At 48.3% G+C, this 20,651-nt stretch overlaps 1 protein-coding gene across 1 annotated transcript in view; it reads right to left on the reverse strand.

Moving 5' to 3' along the window:
• The window catches only part of CCNI (cyclin I), a 33,698-nt gene that overhangs the window by 6,174 nt on the left and 6,873 nt on the right, over positions 1–20,651 (reverse strand). Inside the window, exons 2-3 of the mRNA XM_042796906.1 lie at positions 9,494–9,650; positions 385–519 (exon numbers count right to left, since the gene is read on the reverse strand). Coding sequence (XP_042652840.1) covers positions 385–519; positions 9,494–9,607 — 249 coding nt within the window. The 5' untranslated portion in view covers positions 9,608–9,650. The remainder of the gene's footprint in view (positions 1–384; positions 520–9,493; positions 9,651–20,651) is intronic.

Consider the following 20,651-nt stretch of genomic DNA (forward strand, 5'->3'; position numbering starts at 1 on the left):
TTAAGCTAACAAGCTGCCTTACGTGAAGGAAATGGGCAGAACAGACAAAAGAGGAGAAATATTCTTGGGAGGAGTAAGTACTGGGTCAGTTCCCCGACAACTGCAGGTTCCTGTTAAAGCAATGGCTCCTTCCATCAGGTGAAAAATGACTACGGAAAGAATCTACCTCCAAAAATTCCTGGTGGGTGCTGCCAGTTCCGCAACCCCAAATTAAGCTCCCAGAGTAGTGCGGGTACCATCCTAACCATGTGTGAGAAGGAAGAGGCTGTGAGAGCAGAGGGGGAAGTAAGCGTTTCCGTACAGCCACACCACTGGGACTGTACACAGAAAGAGCTGAGTAGGTGGTATCCATCTATTTCAGTTTATGTATCTGCAAATATTTACCTTTACTGCAGCTAAAAACCTGTCCAAAAGGCTGATGGCCAGGGCGAGCGTTTCTGGATAAAGGTGGAACTGGTATTTGAGCTTGGCCAGCCACTGAATGACCTCATCCCTCTGCTTTGGAGAAATGGCTACATCCTGTTGGAGAGAAAAACAAACTATTCTTATACACAGGCTGAGCAAGTCAGAGAAGACCAAACATTTTACCTCCACTGGAGTTACTCAGCATGGAAACAAAGGCTCCTTTGGAAAGGGGGGGCCCCGAGCCAGCCTGAATCACTGCTTTGTTCTTCCAGCTACTTACCCCATCCCAAGAACTCAGTCTTGGAAAAGACAACTGTCCTTACAGCAACCTCAAACATCACTCAAATTTCACTGTATGGGGTGGGGGGTGGGGGGGTGGGGGGGAGCTGGGGAAGAGGAAGGATGCCTTGCAGTTTCTTAAGTACTGACAGGGTATTCGCTGGTTTGGCTCTAAGAGATTTTGATATTTTTTTTTAACCTTGGAGGTAGAGAGAAATGCCCACCTTGGCTAAAACCAGAGATGCTATGGGAGCCAGGCGCGTGCTCAGCTCCTGACAAACAAAACAGGGGAGGGACCGAGTTGATGTTGTGAGAGGAAAGGTTCATTTTTCCTTCAAATGATGGGGATATTTTTAGCTCAGTATATGTTAAAAAAAGAAAATTCCAAACAGCCTACAAAAGCCTTTTAGCAGTACAGTTAGCTGTAAACTGGAGTAAAGCAGGTACAATTTCACCATAAAAAGTTGGGGTTTGTTGTTTTTTGTTTTGTTTTTTTTTTTTCTTTGTTTTTTGTTTGTTTGTTTTTTTGTTTTTTTGTTTTTTTATATATTTTTGGCCCAAGTTGCCCCTGTTGATGTGTTCGGACAATAGCTGAATTTCGACCACACCTACAGATCAGTCGTTGACATAAAATCTTCTTCTGTAACATTCTTCAGCACTATTTAAAGCTTTTCTAGAGCCTTTCTATTCACCCCAGTAACTGTCTGGCCTCACTTCAGCGGGGATTATTCATGGTGATTAGAGAGGCTGCGTCCTGAAGTGGGAAGTGAAACCAAACACATTTCTTCTGCTATGATCAGGGTCCTTCTCTTTTGGCTATGGCTGAGATGGTTTAAGAGAAAGAAACGAATGAAATCCTGGCTGACCTGTTACTGTGTGAAAGCAAGCTAAGCATTTGCGTAAGCAAACATCACCGGTGGGCTGGGTTGTAGCTGTCCTCCCAACAGTAACACGGGGAGAGGAAAAGTAGCAGAATTGGCAAATAAAAATACCCACCATCAATGCAAAATAAGTACTTGGGGCTACATCTATCACCCAAGTAGCTACTGCCTGCCTTCCGTACACGGTAACGTGCTTTCTTAGAGCTCTGCTGCCTGTCCTGCCTCGGAGTCAAGAACGTGTGTGAAAAGCAGAGCGTTGTAGGCAGAGCTGTAATTACACCGGGGTTCCCACGAGGACACCAACTTCACACCTCTCGCTGTTACTTGCAGTATGACGTCTTTGTGCTTAACTCTCTCCCCGGTGCCGAGCTCCACCTTCCCCGCCGAGGGGGACGGGAGTGGCAGGGAAGGTGGCAGAGCTCGAGCCCCAGAGCTGAATTCCGGGCTGCGTGGCCGCCAAAATGCAGCCGCTCCCCCTCCCTCAGAAGAAGTACAGCAGTCCTGGAGCTGCTGTGGCAGGGATGGGCTCTAAAGACACGGGGTTGTGCAATCCAGAGCCGTCGGTGCCAGCTGTACGAGCTGGGCTGATAAAGTGATACTACCTCTGCCCGCACCAGGTGCCTCCAGCGCTCTAGCAGGTGCTGCCCCCAGCAGAACACAGCCCTGCCTCCTTCTCTCTCTCTCCCGAAGCCGCCCCGGTGCAGCAGCGTCAGCAGGACCGGCTCTGATCCAGACACACCTCTGGCCGCCACTTGATTATAGCGTGGCTTTTTAAAAAGCCCCTACCGTTTTTCTGGAGAGAAGAGAAAGTTAATTTTCTCAATTCTAAGAAATAAGGATTCTGTCGAAAATCGTTATTGCAATTTAAGGGTGAAATCCGAGCCCCACCAGGGGCAGGACAGCCGGTGCCTGCAACGCCTTGCACTCCTTCCAGAAACGCTAGTTTGACACGCACCGGGAGTATAATGAATGCACCCCACAGCAGCAACGAGTTTTATTAAATGCTCTGCTAAAAACATCTTTTGGACAGTGGGATAGGGACCTAGAGAACGGGGAGAAAAAAGAGAAAGGCTGTGTTAAACAGTGGCTGTTCTTAATAGAGCATACTTCTGCAGCAAAGCGAGGCCGGCACAGCTGAACCTAAAACAGGCAGAAAAGGGAGGAGCGATAGCTAAGATGAAGTTCCTTACTGCTTTATTAATTGTGCCTGGTTTTACATGGAAGGAGACAAAGCCATACAAAAGGGCTTATAACCACAGCCAGGCTGGGACGATATTGTGGACTTAAAAGGTTTCAAGCAGCGTAATTCTGGAAACGCAGCCCCTGGGTGAAGCCAGCAGATAAGCTCTGTGTCTACCCGCTGACAGCCAGCCTGAAACCACTCCATCCAACCAAATCAGTTTGACTTTAAAAACCTGCCCCTGCCTCTGCCATCACCGCCCCGGCCCTGCCGCCGCAGCGTTACGGGGAAGCCGGCGAGGGGGAGGCCGCGTGCTCAGGGCACCAGCCCCCGTCTCCTCCCCGCCGCAGCCCCTCGGCTGCTCTGGAGGAGGGGGGTGACAACGGCACCTCTCCCGCTCCTTGCTGGGGGGGCAGGGCCCTGCCTCAGTGCCACGGGGGGGGATTTTCCCCATCCCCTCCTGTTCTTGGCACACCCCTCCTGGCGCTGCCTGTCCCGGGCCTGCCCAAGCGGAAGGTTAGGCCTTCTCCTAAAACCGGCGTGGGTGGGAAGGGTAACGGCGTCTTTCCACGCTGCCTCTCAGTGTTCAGCCCTCCCAAGATCTGTCCTCGTCTCTTCTCACCCTTCCTGGGCATCCCCAGGCCAAAAGGCAGAATTTCAGCCTCGGGAGTTAGCTTTAAACGGCAAGGCTGTAACACAGAGAACAGCAACAAAAGGAGCACAAGGGCCGGGGGGGAGAGTTCCCTGCCACCGAAAGCCGAGGTGCATTTCGGCTGCCCCCCCATCAGCACTGGGAAAGTTCCTCGGTGCGAGCCGGGCAGCGGGAATGAGAGCGGCTCCCACCGCACCCAGGAACCCCACTGCTGCTGCCAGGCAGGGCGAGGAGCTTCCCGCTCGGCGCTCTCCCGCCAAGGTGTACCCGTCTCACCGCAGCAGCACGAGTAAGGAATGCAGCGCGGTAGAATTTTAAGCAGCGAGGTCACTGTTCCTTAGTCCCGGTAAAATTAAAAGCAAAAATGAGGCGCTACGGTGGCTGAAAGTAAAAATGTCCCCGTGGGCTGGAAAGCAGAGGTTCCTCTTTGGTGCGGCGGTGCTTTCCTGGGGGCTGCGTCACCTGCTGCCGCTCGCCGTGTCTGCGTGTGGCCAGCTCTTTGTCCTGTTGCCACAAATCCACCCGCTGCAGAACTTAACCCCCAGGGTGGAAGAGCACACTAGCCTAGCATAACGGCTTTAATTAGGGAAAATTAACCCAAGCCCGGCAACGGCAGATTCCACTTTCACAGAGCAGCAGCAGGTTGCTCTGAGACAGACCTACCAACCACCCTCGGGACTCAAGGACAATCCACTTCCTCCGGCTGGTGCTTCTCCCCCCCAGCTTTTTTTTTTTTTTTTTTTTTTAAATTTTTGGAGGGGAGGCCAGATCAGCGCAAGGCCTGACCCACCGATCGGGCTGCCTGTCCCAGCACCAAAGGTTAGCAGACGTGCCGCCACGACCCCTGCCACCAGAAAAGCGACGGCACTCCCAGCTCTTCGGCACAACCGCCCGAGCGAGCCGCAGCCCCGCGTGCCGCTGCGGGTGTTACCTGCCCCCTTCACACCCGTTTGCTTGCAGCTATTTCTTCGTCTGCCCTGAGCCTGGCTGACAGGGGAACGTGTCAGTGCTCCTCCAGAGCTCAGGATCAACCACTCCTCCCTCTCCAGCCTGCTTAGTCCTGCTCGGCACCTCCGTAAAATAAGGGAAGAGGTTTCTGCATCTCTTCTCCCGTCCTCCGCCCACGGAGCGCACGAATTCCTCCATCCCTCGGGAGGCCGGTGGGAGCAGTGGGCCCTCGGCAAGCCCTGCTGGCACCAGCTCGACACAGGACACCCGAGGGACGCGATGCGAACCCCCAGCTTTTTCAGAGCACAACGGTGGGTGTAAGCCCATCGGTTTTGTTTCAGCACGAACGCAAATAAGGAACTTGTAGGAACTATGGAGCTAAAAGAATGTGTTTGGGACACAAATGGGGAAGCAGAGGGACATCACCTTCTCTCTCTTCCTTATGTAAAGCAGGTGGTTCATCACCTTGACTTGCTTCCTGCCATTATCTGCTCAATTCCTTATCAAGCAACATCCTGTCTGTCACTTACTCTACCGGTGAGCGTGCTGTCAGTGAACAGGAAGCTTCCTGACAGCTATTTTAAATAGCACAACACGAGGCCAGTCAACACAATGGCCCCGGGGGGTGACTATGCCAAATAACGGCACCGCGTCTCTCGTTCTACCATACCGAAGCGAGCAACTGCAGAGGTCAGTAATTCTGCCCCAGGGAGGGGCTGCAGTGTCCCCATATGAAACACACGGCCCCAAGCCCCGCCGCCTCCACCGTGGTTAGTACCTTGTTTGTCCAGCTCCCAAACCAGAGCCCCAAACGCCATTTCTTAGGCGTTCTGCCAGCAAGCTGCCTGTGAGGCCGTGGTGCTGGGGAGGGGCACGCAGAGCTGTTGCTGTGCTTCTCGCCTCCCGAGAGCTGAACCACGTTCCCTGTCCCGGGAACCCTGCCGCAGGGCCCGCTGCACGCTCGCTGCCCAAGACCTGACTCAGGCTCCAGAGTCTCCTCTAACAATACCTTGAGGCCTTCAGAAAATGCAGTCTAAAAAAAAAAAATATCCGTGAACTCAAACGTGACTCAATTTTATTGCTGCCTAATCTAGGAAAAACACCTTAACTGATATTTTTTTTTTTCTTTAATGTCTGCTGTCCCAGGCAGAGATGTTTTGCTTTTTCCCCTATTTGTTTCTGCCCAGTCCTGCTGTGGGCTCCTTGGGGAGCAAGCAGGTGACCTTTAACAAGACTTTATGACGAGGACTTTATCTGAGAAGGGCAGCTGTAAACACCGCAGCCGAATCAGTCCTTCCTTGGGTCTCAGGAGGGCTTGTTTTATGCCAGAGCAACCCCCAACTGATGCCCACTGGGTCGCTTCTCACTTGCAGCAGTTGGGAATGAGAGGTGCTCTCCTGATACCCTGCAGAAGTGGCGTTTTGCAGGGTTTGCCTAAGGTTTAGTGGCGCGGCAAAGAGCTCAAGCAGCACAGCCTCTGCCATCTGCACACTAACGTGCACAAACACTGGGCAGAGAGATTACTGCTCGGCAAAGCAGAAGAGCTGGAGGCATTAACCTCGCAGTGTTTTACAAAATTGGTAAGTCGGTCTCCGACTCGCCCGCAGGATGAAACAGAAGGTTAAAGGGCTGCCCCAAGGTCATGCAGTGAGACAGGGGAAAACCTGGAAATAAGCTGAGGTCTCCTGATTCTTCAGCAGTTACAGAGAACAAATGAGAAGACAGAAAGAAAGAGCCAGAACAGGCAAGAGAGGAGAAATGACAGAAGTGACACTCTGTTTCTACTAAAAACAAAAAAAAAATACCTTGGCTTACCGCTCTGCTGCAAAGTTACTTGGTAACGTACAAAAATCAACCTTTGACCAGTCTTTACTGCTTGATTTCTCAAGCCTTAATCACATGAAAACTCCTGAATGTCATCTGTGTATTGTATAACCCAAGAGTGGAAAAAACCCAAAAGAATTAAAAAAAAGACCAAATACATTCAGAAGCACTAGGAGGGTTCCAAACTCAGCCCACCTATTTTTTCAGGCTGAAAGGCCCTTGTGAGATCTGGCTTTGATATGTTGCAAATACCACGAGCCAGTGGCCTACATTTAAAGAAGGGAAACTAAAAGACATATACATGCCAGTAGGAAATGGGAGTTTTCAGACAAAAAGTAAAAATGAAACAGAAAAATCACAGACATTAAATTATCAGGACCAAAGTCCCCAACAGATTCTGCATCCTGTACTAAAAAGGTGAAGTCTTCCTGTTTCTGTAATTATTAGTTTCTTTCTTCCTTTCAAAGATCTCAACTCTGACATATTTAGAAACGGAATTTGTTCTGGTTTTAAACATTAGAATCAAAAACGTCTCCGAAAGAGTCAACACTGAAAGTTTACTCCTGAAAAATAGTTACACTGTACCTCCAATCTGATCATTAGAGCTTTGTAGACGTGCTCCCATTTTCTCATTTGCAAACCAGATGACTTTGTTAAAACCCCTCCTGTAGTCAGTCTACCTCTGTAGCGAGGAATGGAAAGTTACACAGGCTTCCAGTTGCCAGATCTGATAGACAGACGGATGCAGATTTCCTGACTGTCCTGGGGAATAAACAACAGTTTCACAGAAGTGAGGTTTTAGGCTACTGCAGCTGTTTTCAGGAGAAGGCAGTAGATGTTAGGGAATAAGACCGTTTTCTAGATATCACAGAAAATTGGATAATTGACACCGAGCGTCCGTGACTGCAACATTGACAAAACGAACGCTGCAGAAGTGGAAGAACATGTGACAGCTTGAAAAACTGGGTGTCACAAACTGTAGGAACAGAAATACGTGACTACAGATAGAGGGTTTTCAGCTGCACCATGGCGTTGTAAGTCAGGATTTCCCCAGAGCAGACAGCTGTGTTTATGTTCTGTTTTAAATCTGACCTTTGTACATTTTACACACACGCACACAGAGATTTCAATCCAATTTAATCATTATTTACTGCTAGAAAACATTTAATAGTATGGCATTCTAGCTGATAAAGTCAATGTCAGAACGGACACGTAGGAAAACAAAAAGGTTACAAAGAGAACAGAGTTTTGGGGGTGGAAATTCCAGAGTAGAAACCCTAGGGGACAAGCACAGAGGGCCAGGGAACACTCCCAAGCACGGACTGCAGTGACACTGTCGAAGCGCAGGGGAGGAGCGGGGGGAAGAGATCCTTCATCATCATGACGTAATTGCACACTAAAAGGACAAACTTGGTATTTGTCCAGGCCAGACCCGAGGCTCTGCTATCGGGCACAAACTTTACTTTGGCTTTAGTCATCGGGCTGTCTCCACACTCAATCCTACCCTGCTTTCTCACAGCAGGCAGCAGAGCTGCCTCCCCGGTTTCATATTCGGCACCCCGTCAGAAGTCCCGTTAGCTTCTCCAAGTATTTACCGCCGAGGACAACGCTTCGTGAGCTGCTACAAACCCCAGCCGCAGCGACACGGAGGCCCCTCACAGTCCCTGGCAGCAGGACAGCTGCTCTTCACCGCCAGCAGGGCTGAGGTTAGCACCTCTGCTGCAGCCACCACTCGAACGTGGCACAAGGTGGGGAACCTCATCTTCAAAGGGCATCAACGCCATCCTGCCAGGGAGGGATTGCTAGGAAGACTGTCCAATGGAGGCGGTGGCTTCTGCGCCACCAGGAACGACTTCACCCAGGGGAAAATGCAAGCGCCTTGTTGCTGTGGAATCCGCACGCAAGAATCTGGTTCGGTTACACTCCGAGTCCCCAGCCTATCTTGTTATCCTGTAATCCCATCTCCCTACATTATAATCACTAGCCCCAGGAATACTGCCAGCACTGAATAAGAGGCTGGTTTACCATAAACCAGGGTCTTAAGTTATATGTGCCCCAAAAATGCCACAGCTACAATATACGCCACACCTCTGACAACCAGGTCACTTACTTACTTGGAAGCTTAAATGTGCATTAACAAAACTAATACTGAGCCCCTTCAAAACGTTGTTTGTTCCTTGTCGTGGTTTAACCCCACAACAACAGCAGCGTCTTGTTCACCAGACAGAAAAAACAAACACCACAGTGATTAGCTTTGACAACAGCTGGCATACGTGCGTGAACGTTTTATACGAATCCTGAACAGCAAGACTGGCTCTGAGCCCATTAGTGTGGTTATTCCTGCCCAACCCAGCGACAAAGTACCAGAAACTCTACAACAACCGTCCTCATGTTTCACGTTTTGTTTTAAACAAAACTTGGTGGAGTTCACAGGCGGTTTTGAGCGCACATGCTAGACAGACGCCTCCTCCACAAGGAGCACAAACCCAATTCAGGCTGTGAGCGACCTGCTCCAACCTCCCAGCTGGCCCCACTGCAAAACTTGAGCACGAGGTCGGACTACGGACCTCCGGGGGTCCCTTCCACCCTGAATTTTCCTCCAGTGCTATGAGAACATTCCTCACTGGAACAGGCCAGCGCCTGGCTCTGCTTCCCTTGACCCGAGCTTGCACCCTGCTTCATTAATAGTCCTAGTCCAGTCAGCGGTGTTCTTCCCCAAGTAGACAGAGCCTTATCAAGTCAGATCCTCATCTGACTTCAGCCAACACAGCTACTACAGCCTACCCTGCAGAACTAGGCTGATTTACACCAGGGAAGAATCCGGCTCAGAATGGGAAAAGGCGACAAAGCCAGGCGTTCGCCGTGAATACGCCGTTTCAGCGGGAGGCCTGGGCTAAGCCAGCAGTAACGGCTCAAGTGAGCAGACATCGTTTCACGTGGAAAGCAACCGACATTTCCACGCTGTTATTAGTGAACTTAGTCCCAGAAAATGAAGCTGTTTTTAAGAACTGTTGCAGAGTTGGTGCCCACTAGAAATTGTCCACGCAATTTGTTAAATTAATTTAATTAAGGCAATATATGTACGTGCTTTCACAAGCAACAGCAGAGATCCAACACTGTATGCTGTCGCTTGTGTGTTCTGTACCCCTGCTTGCAGGGATGTCCCTCAAATAAAAAAGTAACCACTTACTTCAGAGGCTAATTTCCCAGGTCTCAAGCAGAAGGTAACTCCTCATGCAACAGCTTCGGTTGTTCACATAAAAATACACCAGAGGATACTCTCACGCCTTTACTAAGATGAGTGATGTGAAGAAGAGACGTTACCTGATTGGGCTGAATTTTCAGCACATGTGCTTTCCACATTTGAGCTTCCCTAGAGATTGCCGTCTCAAGAAGGAGGGACAACCTCTGGCTCTCCAGGGGTCCTGAAAACTTCATGGTAACCCTTGGATCCACCTGCCACCCAGCTGGATACAGCTACCTGCAAAACCAAAGACAGCCTGGTGAAATACTGAGCCACCCCTGTCAGCGAACTGAGCAAAAGAGAGCACAAAGGTGACTGAAGCTGCAAAAACCAGAAGAGACTCATCTGTAACACACAGGGATCGGCTACTTGGCAAACCTACGCGAGGAAACCCAAACCAGTCGGCTCAGATTCAGATGAAGCTGGGCCAAAATCGTCCACAGGTCTCCAACACCTACGTGGGCTGGAGAGTCCTGCCACTTGTGAGGTTTTCCGCCTCTGTTATGTAGGCAGTCAGGCAAGACCTCTCCCACTTCAGCAGGGCTAACACATAGGGGTGTTTTAGGAAAAATCCTGGAGAAAAGGGAGGAGTTACACAGCAAATATAAAGGGGATTTCAGTAAGTCGGTTGCCCCGGCCCAAAGCTTCCTGAAGTCAAAAACCAGTCTATCTGTGACTTCAGGGGAAGTTAAAACTGACATACAAACGTTTTTCAAAAATCCCAGCCTCGGAGTCCGGTTCGTGCCAGCCTTACCCCAGTACTCTCTGCAGCAACAGGAAGTTCTGTGCAAAACAGAGGAACGCTTGTTTGAGAATTTGAATGATTTACAGGCTGAAGCCCAACAAAAAGATCAATGTTTTCTCTCTCTGCACAGTATTGTTAGTACCTTCCCACAGGAGCTGCGACCTGTTTCATGTGCAATGCAAACGTACCAGGGAGTTCAGGAACATTCCTCTAGAGTCTGATCGCTCTGAAAATACATTAGACCTGCAAAACTTTAGGGCACATCTCTAATTTTAGAGATTTAGGAAACGTATTTTAAGGGAGGTAGAAAGTGGCAAACCCAGTGTCAGCCTCTGCAAAGCACGAGTTGACTACAAGCCAGGTAAGTGACGGAGAAAATTTCTGCAAGGCCTGCAGTATTCAGAAACACCTGCTCCCACTGGCAGAAGCGATGATAAAAGTCACATAATTTAAAGCAAACCACTTTGCTATACACAAAACAGAAAAAAGGGGTTCTCCTGGCCCTACCGCAGCCTCACTCAGCAGTAACAATGTGTCAAGAAACTTGTAAATTTGAAATGAAAAACAAAGCACAGGCAAGATTCTTTTTATTTATTTTAAAGACAACAGATTCTACCATCTGCTTTCAAATTTAGAAGATGATCTGATTGAAGAGGTTATTCAAATTGTTCCACTGCTGCCTACCATTACACTGGCCGCAAATTTCTTGACAGTATTAAATCACTTAGGCAAAATAATTCAGCCCTGAAGGGTAAATCCATGGGAAAGTTATTTAAACTTTCAATTCCTTCTGCGAGCTGTTGTGAAATCTGCAACAGGTGGATACCAGCCAAACGCTAACCAGGCTATTTTATAAAGACCAGTTTGTTAATACAACAGCTTATACTGTATTTACAGGAAATAAGGCAACATGCCGAATCAGAAAAAAATAAACAAATTTCACGGCAAAACCAAGCAGTTTATTAAAAATAGTAACAACAGCAGCTCTGAACAAATGAAGCTTCAGAGTGCTTTCTGGGAGTTAAGGGGAACTGCAGAACAAATATTTTTCTTTATCAATTTACGGAAGATTTTAATGGGCACAATTCACACAGAACCTGCACGAGGAATAAAACCGCACTCAAGTCCCACTTACAGCCAAGCAGGTTTTAACTGGCAAATAAACGACAAGCCTCTCAGTCCTGAACAGAAACTCCTTTTATATTAGATTTTTATAAAACAAATGCTTCTCCATGAACAAAGGAGAGGCTGTACTGGCCTGGCATACCCCTGCACAAGGTTTCCAGCCGGTCACTGTAACGACCCAAGGTGACTGGGGCCATGTACAGATTTTCTGGCTGGAGGGAACACCTTGGATCCAGGATTGCTGAATGGGCCCAAAATCACTTTCCAACAGCCCCCAAATGGCTCACTGAGTATCTCTGTGGAGTGAAAAATCCCTATTAAAGACTCAGCACTTGACAAGAGGGAGACTCTGCCTGGGAGGAGGTGAAACCACGTTCCTCTAAACAGAACTGTGGCTTAAACCACACCTTGCTGATGTGAGCTGCCTCAATTTTTGCATTTCTTTTTTAAACCTCATGGTAACCCTGGGACACTCATACCACTGTAAACCGGGATGCCAGTGAAGCTGAAGGGGAAACAGGGATGCACATTTACCGCCTCCCTGCTCCAAGCTCATTCCCTCGGGGGGGCTTCATTAGCATCTCATTAGCATCTCATCAGGCACTACAGGTTTCCATGTGGGCTGGGCTGGTTTCCCAAAGGCCGGATCACCCACCATTTCCAGAGCTGTCAGTGCTTCCAAAGGAAGCATAACGCCCTGGGAAATGAGGACAGCAGCAAGGAGGGCTGCACCACCGCACCGATGGGCAAAAGCAGTTCAAATTGCAGGTGAAATATTCTGTCCCCTCCAATGTGCACGGGGGACCAGACAGGGCTTGAGCTGGGGAACCCCAGCATCGGGGAGTGCAGCCTTCCCACCTTGCAACTCAAGAGCCCCAGGAAAGGGCTTTCTCCAGGCCTGCGCAGAGCAAAGGATGGGTGATTTTATTTTATTTTTATTTAGCTGAGCCTGCAGATTGTCAATTGCTACATACCAAGTAACGCTAACCGGGTAACCTCCAACAGGGTATCAGCTACAGTCTCCCAGACCACACCTGGAGAAGACGGCGATTCAAGGCGTGGGCCAACGCTCAGCGTTGCACAAGGTGAAACACATGCGTGGGGAGAAGCAGCGAGGGTAGGACCAGCTGCAAAGCTCGGCCAAGCCACCCGAGGGGCCAGAGCCCGGGACCAGAGCTGAGCACCGAGAGCCGGGAGGCAGCGAGCTCCTTGCTGCACGCTTGTCAGAGATAAGCAGTAGCTATATTTAGCCCAACCACGTCTCCTAATATGAAATACTGATGGTCCTTTCTTGGTTTTGCAGGAAAGAGAGGATCATTAGCCACTCTTCAAGTCAATGGAGAAAACACATGAAAAATTTCAGGCCAAAGTGAGCATCCTCAGGCACCTTTTTTCTTCTGCTGTGACTGGCAAAACATTCCCACCCTATTTATATCACTAGTGTGTTTTGCAGGCCTCTGGGCCTACAAAAGATCTTTTAGTTACCCTGATCCCTTTTTAGGTTGTCCGTGTACTGCCTGGACTGGTCAGAGACCCCAGCAGAGAGCTCAGGGGCGTCCCTGGAGCACCCTTAAACACCAGTGGCCCTGCAAGGGACATTTTTAGTGAGCAGTGATGGCAACTCTTTTTGAGTTGCCAAGGGGAAAAGAGAGGGAAAAATAACCTTTCCTTTCTGAACTAGGGAGGTAATTCAATGAGGGCTGAGGCACAACAACCTTTATAAGGAAAAAAAGAAAGAGGAATGACACGCTTGAAAGTTTCCCTTGGAGCAACAGTGGTGCACAGACTTTTCCAGCACTGAGAGCACGCCAGGCAACTCGCCAAGCACCCCGAGGGCTGAAATGAGTTTGCATCTAAATTTACATAGCTCTTAATCAGATAAATGCACGCCATTTTAAAAAAATGCCAGCATGCTCTACATGTATGGAGCACTCCACAAAACACGAGGGAGACACAGCAGAGAGAGGATGAGAAACAGGGTGGCCAGCACAGCTTCCCAAAATCCAGCGCACAGAAGGCGGCGAAGACCACGGAGGGACCGGACTCTCTGCTCAGCTCAAGATGACAAAACCTGAGCATTGCAGGGAAGTGACATCAAGGCTCCCGTCAGCAGTAAAGATACTTGTCAGTGTAGCAGGCACCTCTGCAGGGAACAGCAGAATCATCAGGAGAGCTTAGCATGCCCTGGCAGCAAAGATCTGCTCCAGCCAAAAACTTACACGTATATTTCTGCAACCGAGCCCGAGACCCACGGCTGGAGGAACTGCCAAAGCTGTGACAGTCACCATAAACTAACTCACCCTAGCTTTCTGCTTCTGTTTCCCTGATTTAAAATGAAACTTAGCTCCAGGGTGGTGTTTTGGGGGTTGGGTTTTTTCTTTTTTTCCTCCACCATGATCACTTTGGGAGTTTTTAAACCACCGTTCAAACAGTTCCTAAAGTTTCTTAATCTTTACTGGAAGGTCAACTGGCTGCACTGAAACTTCTTAAAGAACAGTTGAAAAGTTAGTAAAAGAGAAGTGAGACAAGTCAACGCATTGCCTTTGTTTTGACATCTCCTTTGAGCAAGGTCACAAGCTTCAGGTTGAATCTTGCTCTGAAATTAGAGAGGCAAAACTTTGGTGTGAGGTTTTCACTTGTAAGAGGCATTAAAAATCACCTGCTTATCCATTAAAAATACCCTGAACTGGCCCATAAAATGTAACCCATCTCATAAAGATCTCTCTTTTTGATCTAAGTTTATAGCTGACTTTACTTAAAGAGAGACTTTCTGTTTCCCTAGAGAAGTTTTAGGCTGTTAAGTGCTGCAGGCTATGGTTTTCAAAAGAAGTTTCGTGTTTGCAGTAATTGGGGCAGACAGCTACCTAGCCAGAAACACTTTCTGGTTTGGAGGGGTGTGCGCTTTTGTAGGATGCAAAATAATATATGATTTTTTTTTTTTTTTTTAGGCTTTGTGATCACTTGCACTGACAATAAGAAGTGCCTCCTGCAGACAAAAGATGCAGTTACAGGAAAGTATTATATCCACTGGCAGAAGCAGCTCACAGCACAGTTCCTGAGTTTCCCCTGCCTCCAGTTGCAATGCAGCTGTGCCTGTACAACTGCACTGTAAATAGGATCACTGAAATCATTCAGGGCAATAATAAAAACCTCTTTTGTTTTGGTTGTGGGTTGTTTTTTTGGTGTTTTGGTTGTTGTTTTGTTTTTGTTTTTGTTTTTTTTTAAATATAGATCACTTCATAAACAATTAGCAACATTTCTAGGACTAGAGACAGTCTAAAAGCTGCTATCTTTATATTGTGCATAAATCCAGGTGGGTATTCTGGACAAGAGGGATAATGCCAAAAGAGCTTAACCACCACAGGCATTTCTGCAGACCTTGTAAGTATTTTCAGCGACCAGCAGCCAACTCCGCTTCGGCTTTAGCAAGCAATAATACAATCTTACAGATGACCTGAAAACAGACTTTTCTGGGCGGGGGAGGAAGGCGAAGCAGAAGGAAGAGAGGAAGGAGACTGAATGCCTCCAAGCTTCAGCCAGCCATCTGTGATTTCAGATGATCAAAACACAGTTTGCACTGCTAGAAGAAATGGTCTAACTGCAAGTTGTGATTAGAAATTTCAAAGCTGTGGGCAGGCAATGGGGTGGATGTTAATTTTAGTATCTGGGGCTTTCTCTTAGCTTAACTCTTTCCTCACCCCATGCCAGTAAAGCAGTCTGGAAACTTATGCCAGACAGAGGTAACTGCCTACAGTGTTGCTTACATGTGAGAAGGAAAAAGCAGCAGGCATAACCTATTTTTACAATTTTACATTATTCCTGTGCCACAAAACAGTTCGGAGAGAACAATGTTTCTGTGGTTTAGAGAGCAAGACTTCCCCTGAGTGCCTCACTATGGGAAATCAATGCCTAGCTCTACATCTTTTCAACTTGCCAAAGCGCAACCTGACGCCATAGAGATAAGCAGAGGACCAGTGTGGGCTAAAATCAACTGGTTTGAGTTGTAGAAAGCAAATTGTGTTGCAGCCTGGTTAGTGGCAATAGCTTGACAGAGTTGAAAGACAGTATGTGATCTTTTTCAAGTTAAATGACTGGGAAAAAGATGTTTGGGAATACAGTTTCAAATTTCAATGTCTAAATAAGCGAGTGTACTTGAAGCAATGAACTGATTTCTGTGGAATGAATACTAGTATAGATTAAAATAAGAACACGTTTCCCCGTGAGAAAGGCATCAGTATCAAAATAAACATGCCACAGGTAGGCATATGATATTGCACCTTTAACATGCAGTATATTTGACTTGTGTGTAAGCCAGCCAACAGACCTAAATTCAGAAAGGGGTAATTTTATGCAGGCTGGGAAATGAAGAGGGCCCTTGCCATTTGTCTGTATGACTCACCCAGGGCTAACTCCCACAACCTGCTACAAAGGCAAGTCTGTGACATATTTTGGCAGCATCGCTCAGGCAGGCTCGTGTACATCACACACTCGCCACTTCTTTTCTTCCAACCAGATTTTTCCTGGGAGTGCAAATAAAGTTGACCTCATTTCAGTGCTGGTTTTCCAAACTGAAGAATTTTTCCAAACACTTTAAAGAAACCTGCCAGTTACAAACACGGCCCTGCAACTGCAAAAAAAAAAAAGAAAGCAGAGCAATGTTTTGATGGGAAGGAAGGGAGGCATTTTTAAGTCTGTTTTGAAACAGAGAAATCCCAGGGCCTATTTAGCAACTATGGAGGAGGAGCAGGAGCCCTTGGAGAGGACTGCAGCATGACCAGCAGCACTGCACTCTTCTCACGGCCATCTTCTGTTTCTGTGCCATTCAAAAAGGAACACTCAAATGGAATTTGTCACAGCACTTTTAGATTTGTAGAGCAGTGTGGTAGAAAACATAAACATCTGCAGTTCTTCATGCTATTCCCTAAGGGTTGCAAAAAAAAAACATCATCACGAAAACAGGGGGAATAATTCAGGGGAAAAAAAAAAAAAAGCAGTCTGGATGAGGGCATTTTTAAATAGGAGGGAGGGTGCCACAGAGCCACTGTTGACAGTGGTGGTGAAAAGCTGCTGAATGATGGCTGTCACTCAGGGGGTTTCTGCAGGCACATGCCTGAGCCATTCTTTCTTTTTTTTACTGCAGCCACCACTTTGTAAAATCTATGCCTGCTGCCCACCCTTTTCTCTCCTATACCGGGGGGGCATAAACCAGACTAGTGCCAAGAAATCTCTGCTGTCCTTCATTCTCCAAGCCTCCTGATTGACACCAGGGTTTGCTATTTAAGGGAAGCTTAAATGGTATTTTCCAAAGTAGCTACTTTTTAAAAAACAAGGTAGAAGATGAACTACTGACTGAACTTTCAGACAATGTCACCATTCTTCCCTCCTGGCGAGACAGGCATGCTTCCAGACCCATGCCTGCCCTACCCCCTTTTTCTAATGGCTCCGGTTGGAAATGCCAGAGGAGGTTTTGCATTTCCTTTTTGTCTCGGCAACTGCCAGGATGAGTCTGTCCAAGCAGCATTTGCCCAGAAAGGCCTTTGGTCAGCAACAGCTTAAATTTTCCACGCCACAGCTCGTGAGTGATGCAAACGAGCCATTTCAATCACAGCTCCTTTCCCTTTTGAGGCAGCGTGTGGCAACATACCAAGTAAACTGTGGATAAAAGGTAAATTCAAAATTCAGCCCTAGGAGACCAGCTCCAGCTGCATAACGTATGCGTTTGATGCAAAGAGGAGATGAAACTCAATATACTTTAATGAGTTCTGCTTTGAGATTTTGGTTTATTTGAACCTAAAAATCAAAGGAAAAGTTATTAACTGATGGAGGCTGTTTGCTTGCATGGATTAAATTAAGCAAAAACAAAACCCTTGCAAACCAAAACCCCCTCTATGGCATTTTATGAACACTTGCAAAAGAAATGCTTATATTTTACACTCTTTCAACACTGTGGGCTCATCATTGGGCTGCTGACATGCACGCAAGATGCCTCCTGAAGATGTAAACTCCTCACAACGTTTATTAAAATCAGCCAAGGAACTCGGGCTAACATTTTGGTAGGAATGGGCCCTGTTATTGTTCGGGTCACAGATCTCAATGCTCAGAAACAGCCATGCTGCCATGTCAGGAACGTGAGCCTTTATTGTGTGCACTGGGGTATCACAACAAGGGCAGACAGCCCTCGTATGGGACAACTGGTGGTCATACACTGAAAAGATGGTGTAACCTCCTTGTTTAGAACTGAAGCATGGGACGGGCATAAAGCAACTACAAATGACTGTTTGCTGAAATGATGCCTATTATTTTCGTGCTGTTTCCAACCCAAATGACAGGTAAATCCAAGAAAGCAACGGCTGAACTCTGTACCAAACTGCACACCATTGGCAAAGGCACGAGCACAGCTCCCAGAGGCCACCAGCCAAGGTTGGCACAGTTGTTAGGTAAGAACATGGTAAGGGCAGCCAACAAGGCTGTGGGCCTAAGGAAGCTCTAGCAGCTTCTAACAAGCATGATCTGCTGCACTTGACATAGGGTGCAGCTGCTCCCTAATTAGGGAGAGTCAAGCACCCTTTTAGCCAGTGCTTGGGCAAGGTCTATGTAAGAGCCAGGCCCAAGGCACCACCCAGAAATGCTGAAGTTTATGTGAAGGCTGCTGTGAAGGTGGTGCTCAGCTCCATCTGTTCCAGCATAAACAGTATCGGACATAGTGGTGGCACACTGCAGGGCAGTTCCCCCAGCAGATGCTGAAGCAGCTGCCCCTGCTAGGGTCGAAGTTTTGAAGCAGATAGGGCTTTGGAGAATAGGCACAGCCCTCCAAACCCTGGGGTTTGGAGAGAGGGCCTCTCAGAGGATGGGAGAGATGACCTCTATCCTGCAGGAGACGTGGTCTTGGAGGAGCTGTGGTGCCAAGTGAAGGAGTTACAAGGGAAGTGAGCAGGCTGTGCACCTTTAGAGAAGTTTAATGGGAGACAGACAGAACCTTCTCTGGGACTCAGCAGCTTGAAGAGCCTCAGCTCCCACCTGCAACAGAAAAGTAGGCAGTGTCTACCCACACCATCAAGATAAGTGAAACTTCTGGAGAAGGGGAAGGATGGAGTTTTTGTTTCTTCTGGCACTGAAAGGAAAATTCCTGCCTCACCTAAGGGCACTGAACTACAAAAGTTTCACCACACTCGTTAGAGGAGCCAGATGTGCTTTTAAGCAAAAGATGTGGGCCACCTAACCCTAAACCATGAAAGACCTCTAGGAAGGAGGCGTGAGTGATGGTAATGGGTGATTCCTTGCTGTAGGGAACAGGCACCCACCTAACAACCTGACCTATCATCTAGAGTGGTTTGCTGCCTGCTAGGGACCCAGATCTGGGATGGTGTGGAGGGACTGCCTGGGCTTATCCAACATTCTAACTGCTACCCCTGCTGTTCTTCCATGTGGGCATCAGTGATACTATCTGGGGCAACCTGGAGAGTGTCAAGTGACTACAGAGATCTGGGGGTAGCAGTCAAAGGCTTGGGGTCCCTGGTGATGGTCTCAGTGCAGGTCAACAGTTGGCTGCAGAACCGGTGTTGGGGACAGGGTTTTGGGCCCTACAACCACAAGACCCTGCTTGTGGAGCAGCATCTGCTTGGGTGGGATGGGATCCACCAAGCTGGGCAAAGGTATTTCTGCCAGTAGGATGGCTGACCTTGTGAGGAAGGCTTCAAACTAGGTATAATAGGGCAGGGATGGAGTTACCAGGAGCCCTGTGAGAGCGACGGCCAGGGTTGATGAGGAAAGGGCCTGGCGTGGTATGACAGGAAGGGATTACAAAATCAATGAAAAATAAGGTTTAAGCGGGGTCACTTCCAGCATTTGTGTGTAAGCAAGGATGCGCCTGTGGGGTACCATTATGAAGAAATCCCCCCAAACCCTTTCTGGGAAATAAGGATGTTGAGGTGCTTCTCTGAAGTGCATGTATGCTTATGAACACAGTGTGGGGGATAAACACAGTGAGAAACACCTGTGTGCCGTAAAAAAGGTTACGGTCTTGTTGGGGTCACAGAAATGTGGTGGGATGGCTCCCACGACTTGCAATGCTTGGGAGTGTTGCAACGGAAGGATACAGGCTCTATAAGGAAGACGTGCTGGAAAAGGGAAGGTGGTGAAGTTTCTCCTGATGTGAGAGAAGAGCTGGAATGTGAGAAGATATGCCTGGGGATGGGTGAGGATTAAAGGGAAAACGTGTAAGGGTGACACTGTAGTGGGCGGAGAGACAAGGGGCTAAGGCCTTCTACAGAGAGCTAGAAGCAGCCTCGTGTTTGCAGACCCTGGTCCTCACAGGGGACTCCAACTGCCCTGACATATGCAGGAGGGATAACACAGCAGAGCATAAGCAATCCAGGAGGCTTCTGGAGTGCACTGACACCTTCTTGACCCAAGTGGCAGAGAAGCTAAAGGAGAGGAGTTCTGGACCTCATACTCTCCTGTAAAGAGGGGCTTGTTGGGGATGTGAAGGTCAAAGGCCGCCTTGGCTGCAGTGACCACAGGATAGTGGAGTTCCAGATACTAAGGGCAAGGGGGAAGGTCAGAAGCAAGCTCACAACCCTGGACTTCAGATGAGCAGGCTCTGGACTCTTCAAAGGTCTTCTTGGAAATATCCTATGGGGCAAGGCCCTGGAGGGAAGAGGGGCTCAAAAAGACTGGTTAATATTCAAGGATCACCTCCTCAAAGCTCAAGAATTCCATCCCAACAAGTAACAAGTCAGGAAAAAATGCCAGGGGGCCTGTGTGGGTAAATAAGGAGCTCTTGGCAAAGTTCAAACACAAAAAGTAAGCGTTACAGAGTGCAGAAGCAAGGATGAGTAACCTGGAAGGAACACCCAGATGCTGAGCAGTCGGGGATGAGGTTAGGAAAGCCAAAGCCCAGCTGGAATTGCATCTGGCAAGGGATGTCAAAGACAACAGGGGCTTGAGTAAGTACATAGGTAACAAAAGGAAGGCCGGGGAAAATCTGGGCACACTACTGAAAGCAGACAGTGAGGTGGATTGAAAAGTGGCTGAATGACTGTGTCCAGAGGGTGGGGATCAGTGGCACAAAGTCTAGCTGGAGGTGGTGACTAGTGGTGCACCCCAGGAGTCAATACTGGGTCCCAGTCCTGCTCAACATCTTCATTAGTGATCTGGATGACACCAAATGGGGAGGAGTGGCTGATATGCCAGAGGGTTGTGCTGCCATCCAGAGGGACCTTGACATGCGGGAGAAATGGGCCGACAGGAACCTCACGAAGGGTAAGTGCAAAGTCTTGAATCTGGGGAGGAACAACCCCAGGTGCTGGGGGTGGGGGGGTGTTTCTGGCTAGAAAGCAGCTCTGCAGAAAAGGCCCTGGGGATCCTGG

The sequence above is a fragment of the Tyto alba genome, unplaced genomic scaffold (genome assembly GCF_018691265.1).
Source record: "Tyto alba isolate M040663 unplaced genomic scaffold, T.alba_DEE_v4.0 Super-Scaffold_23, whole genome shotgun sequence".
Classification (NCBI taxonomy): domain Eukaryota; kingdom Metazoa; phylum Chordata; class Aves; order Strigiformes; family Tytonidae; genus Tyto; species Tyto alba.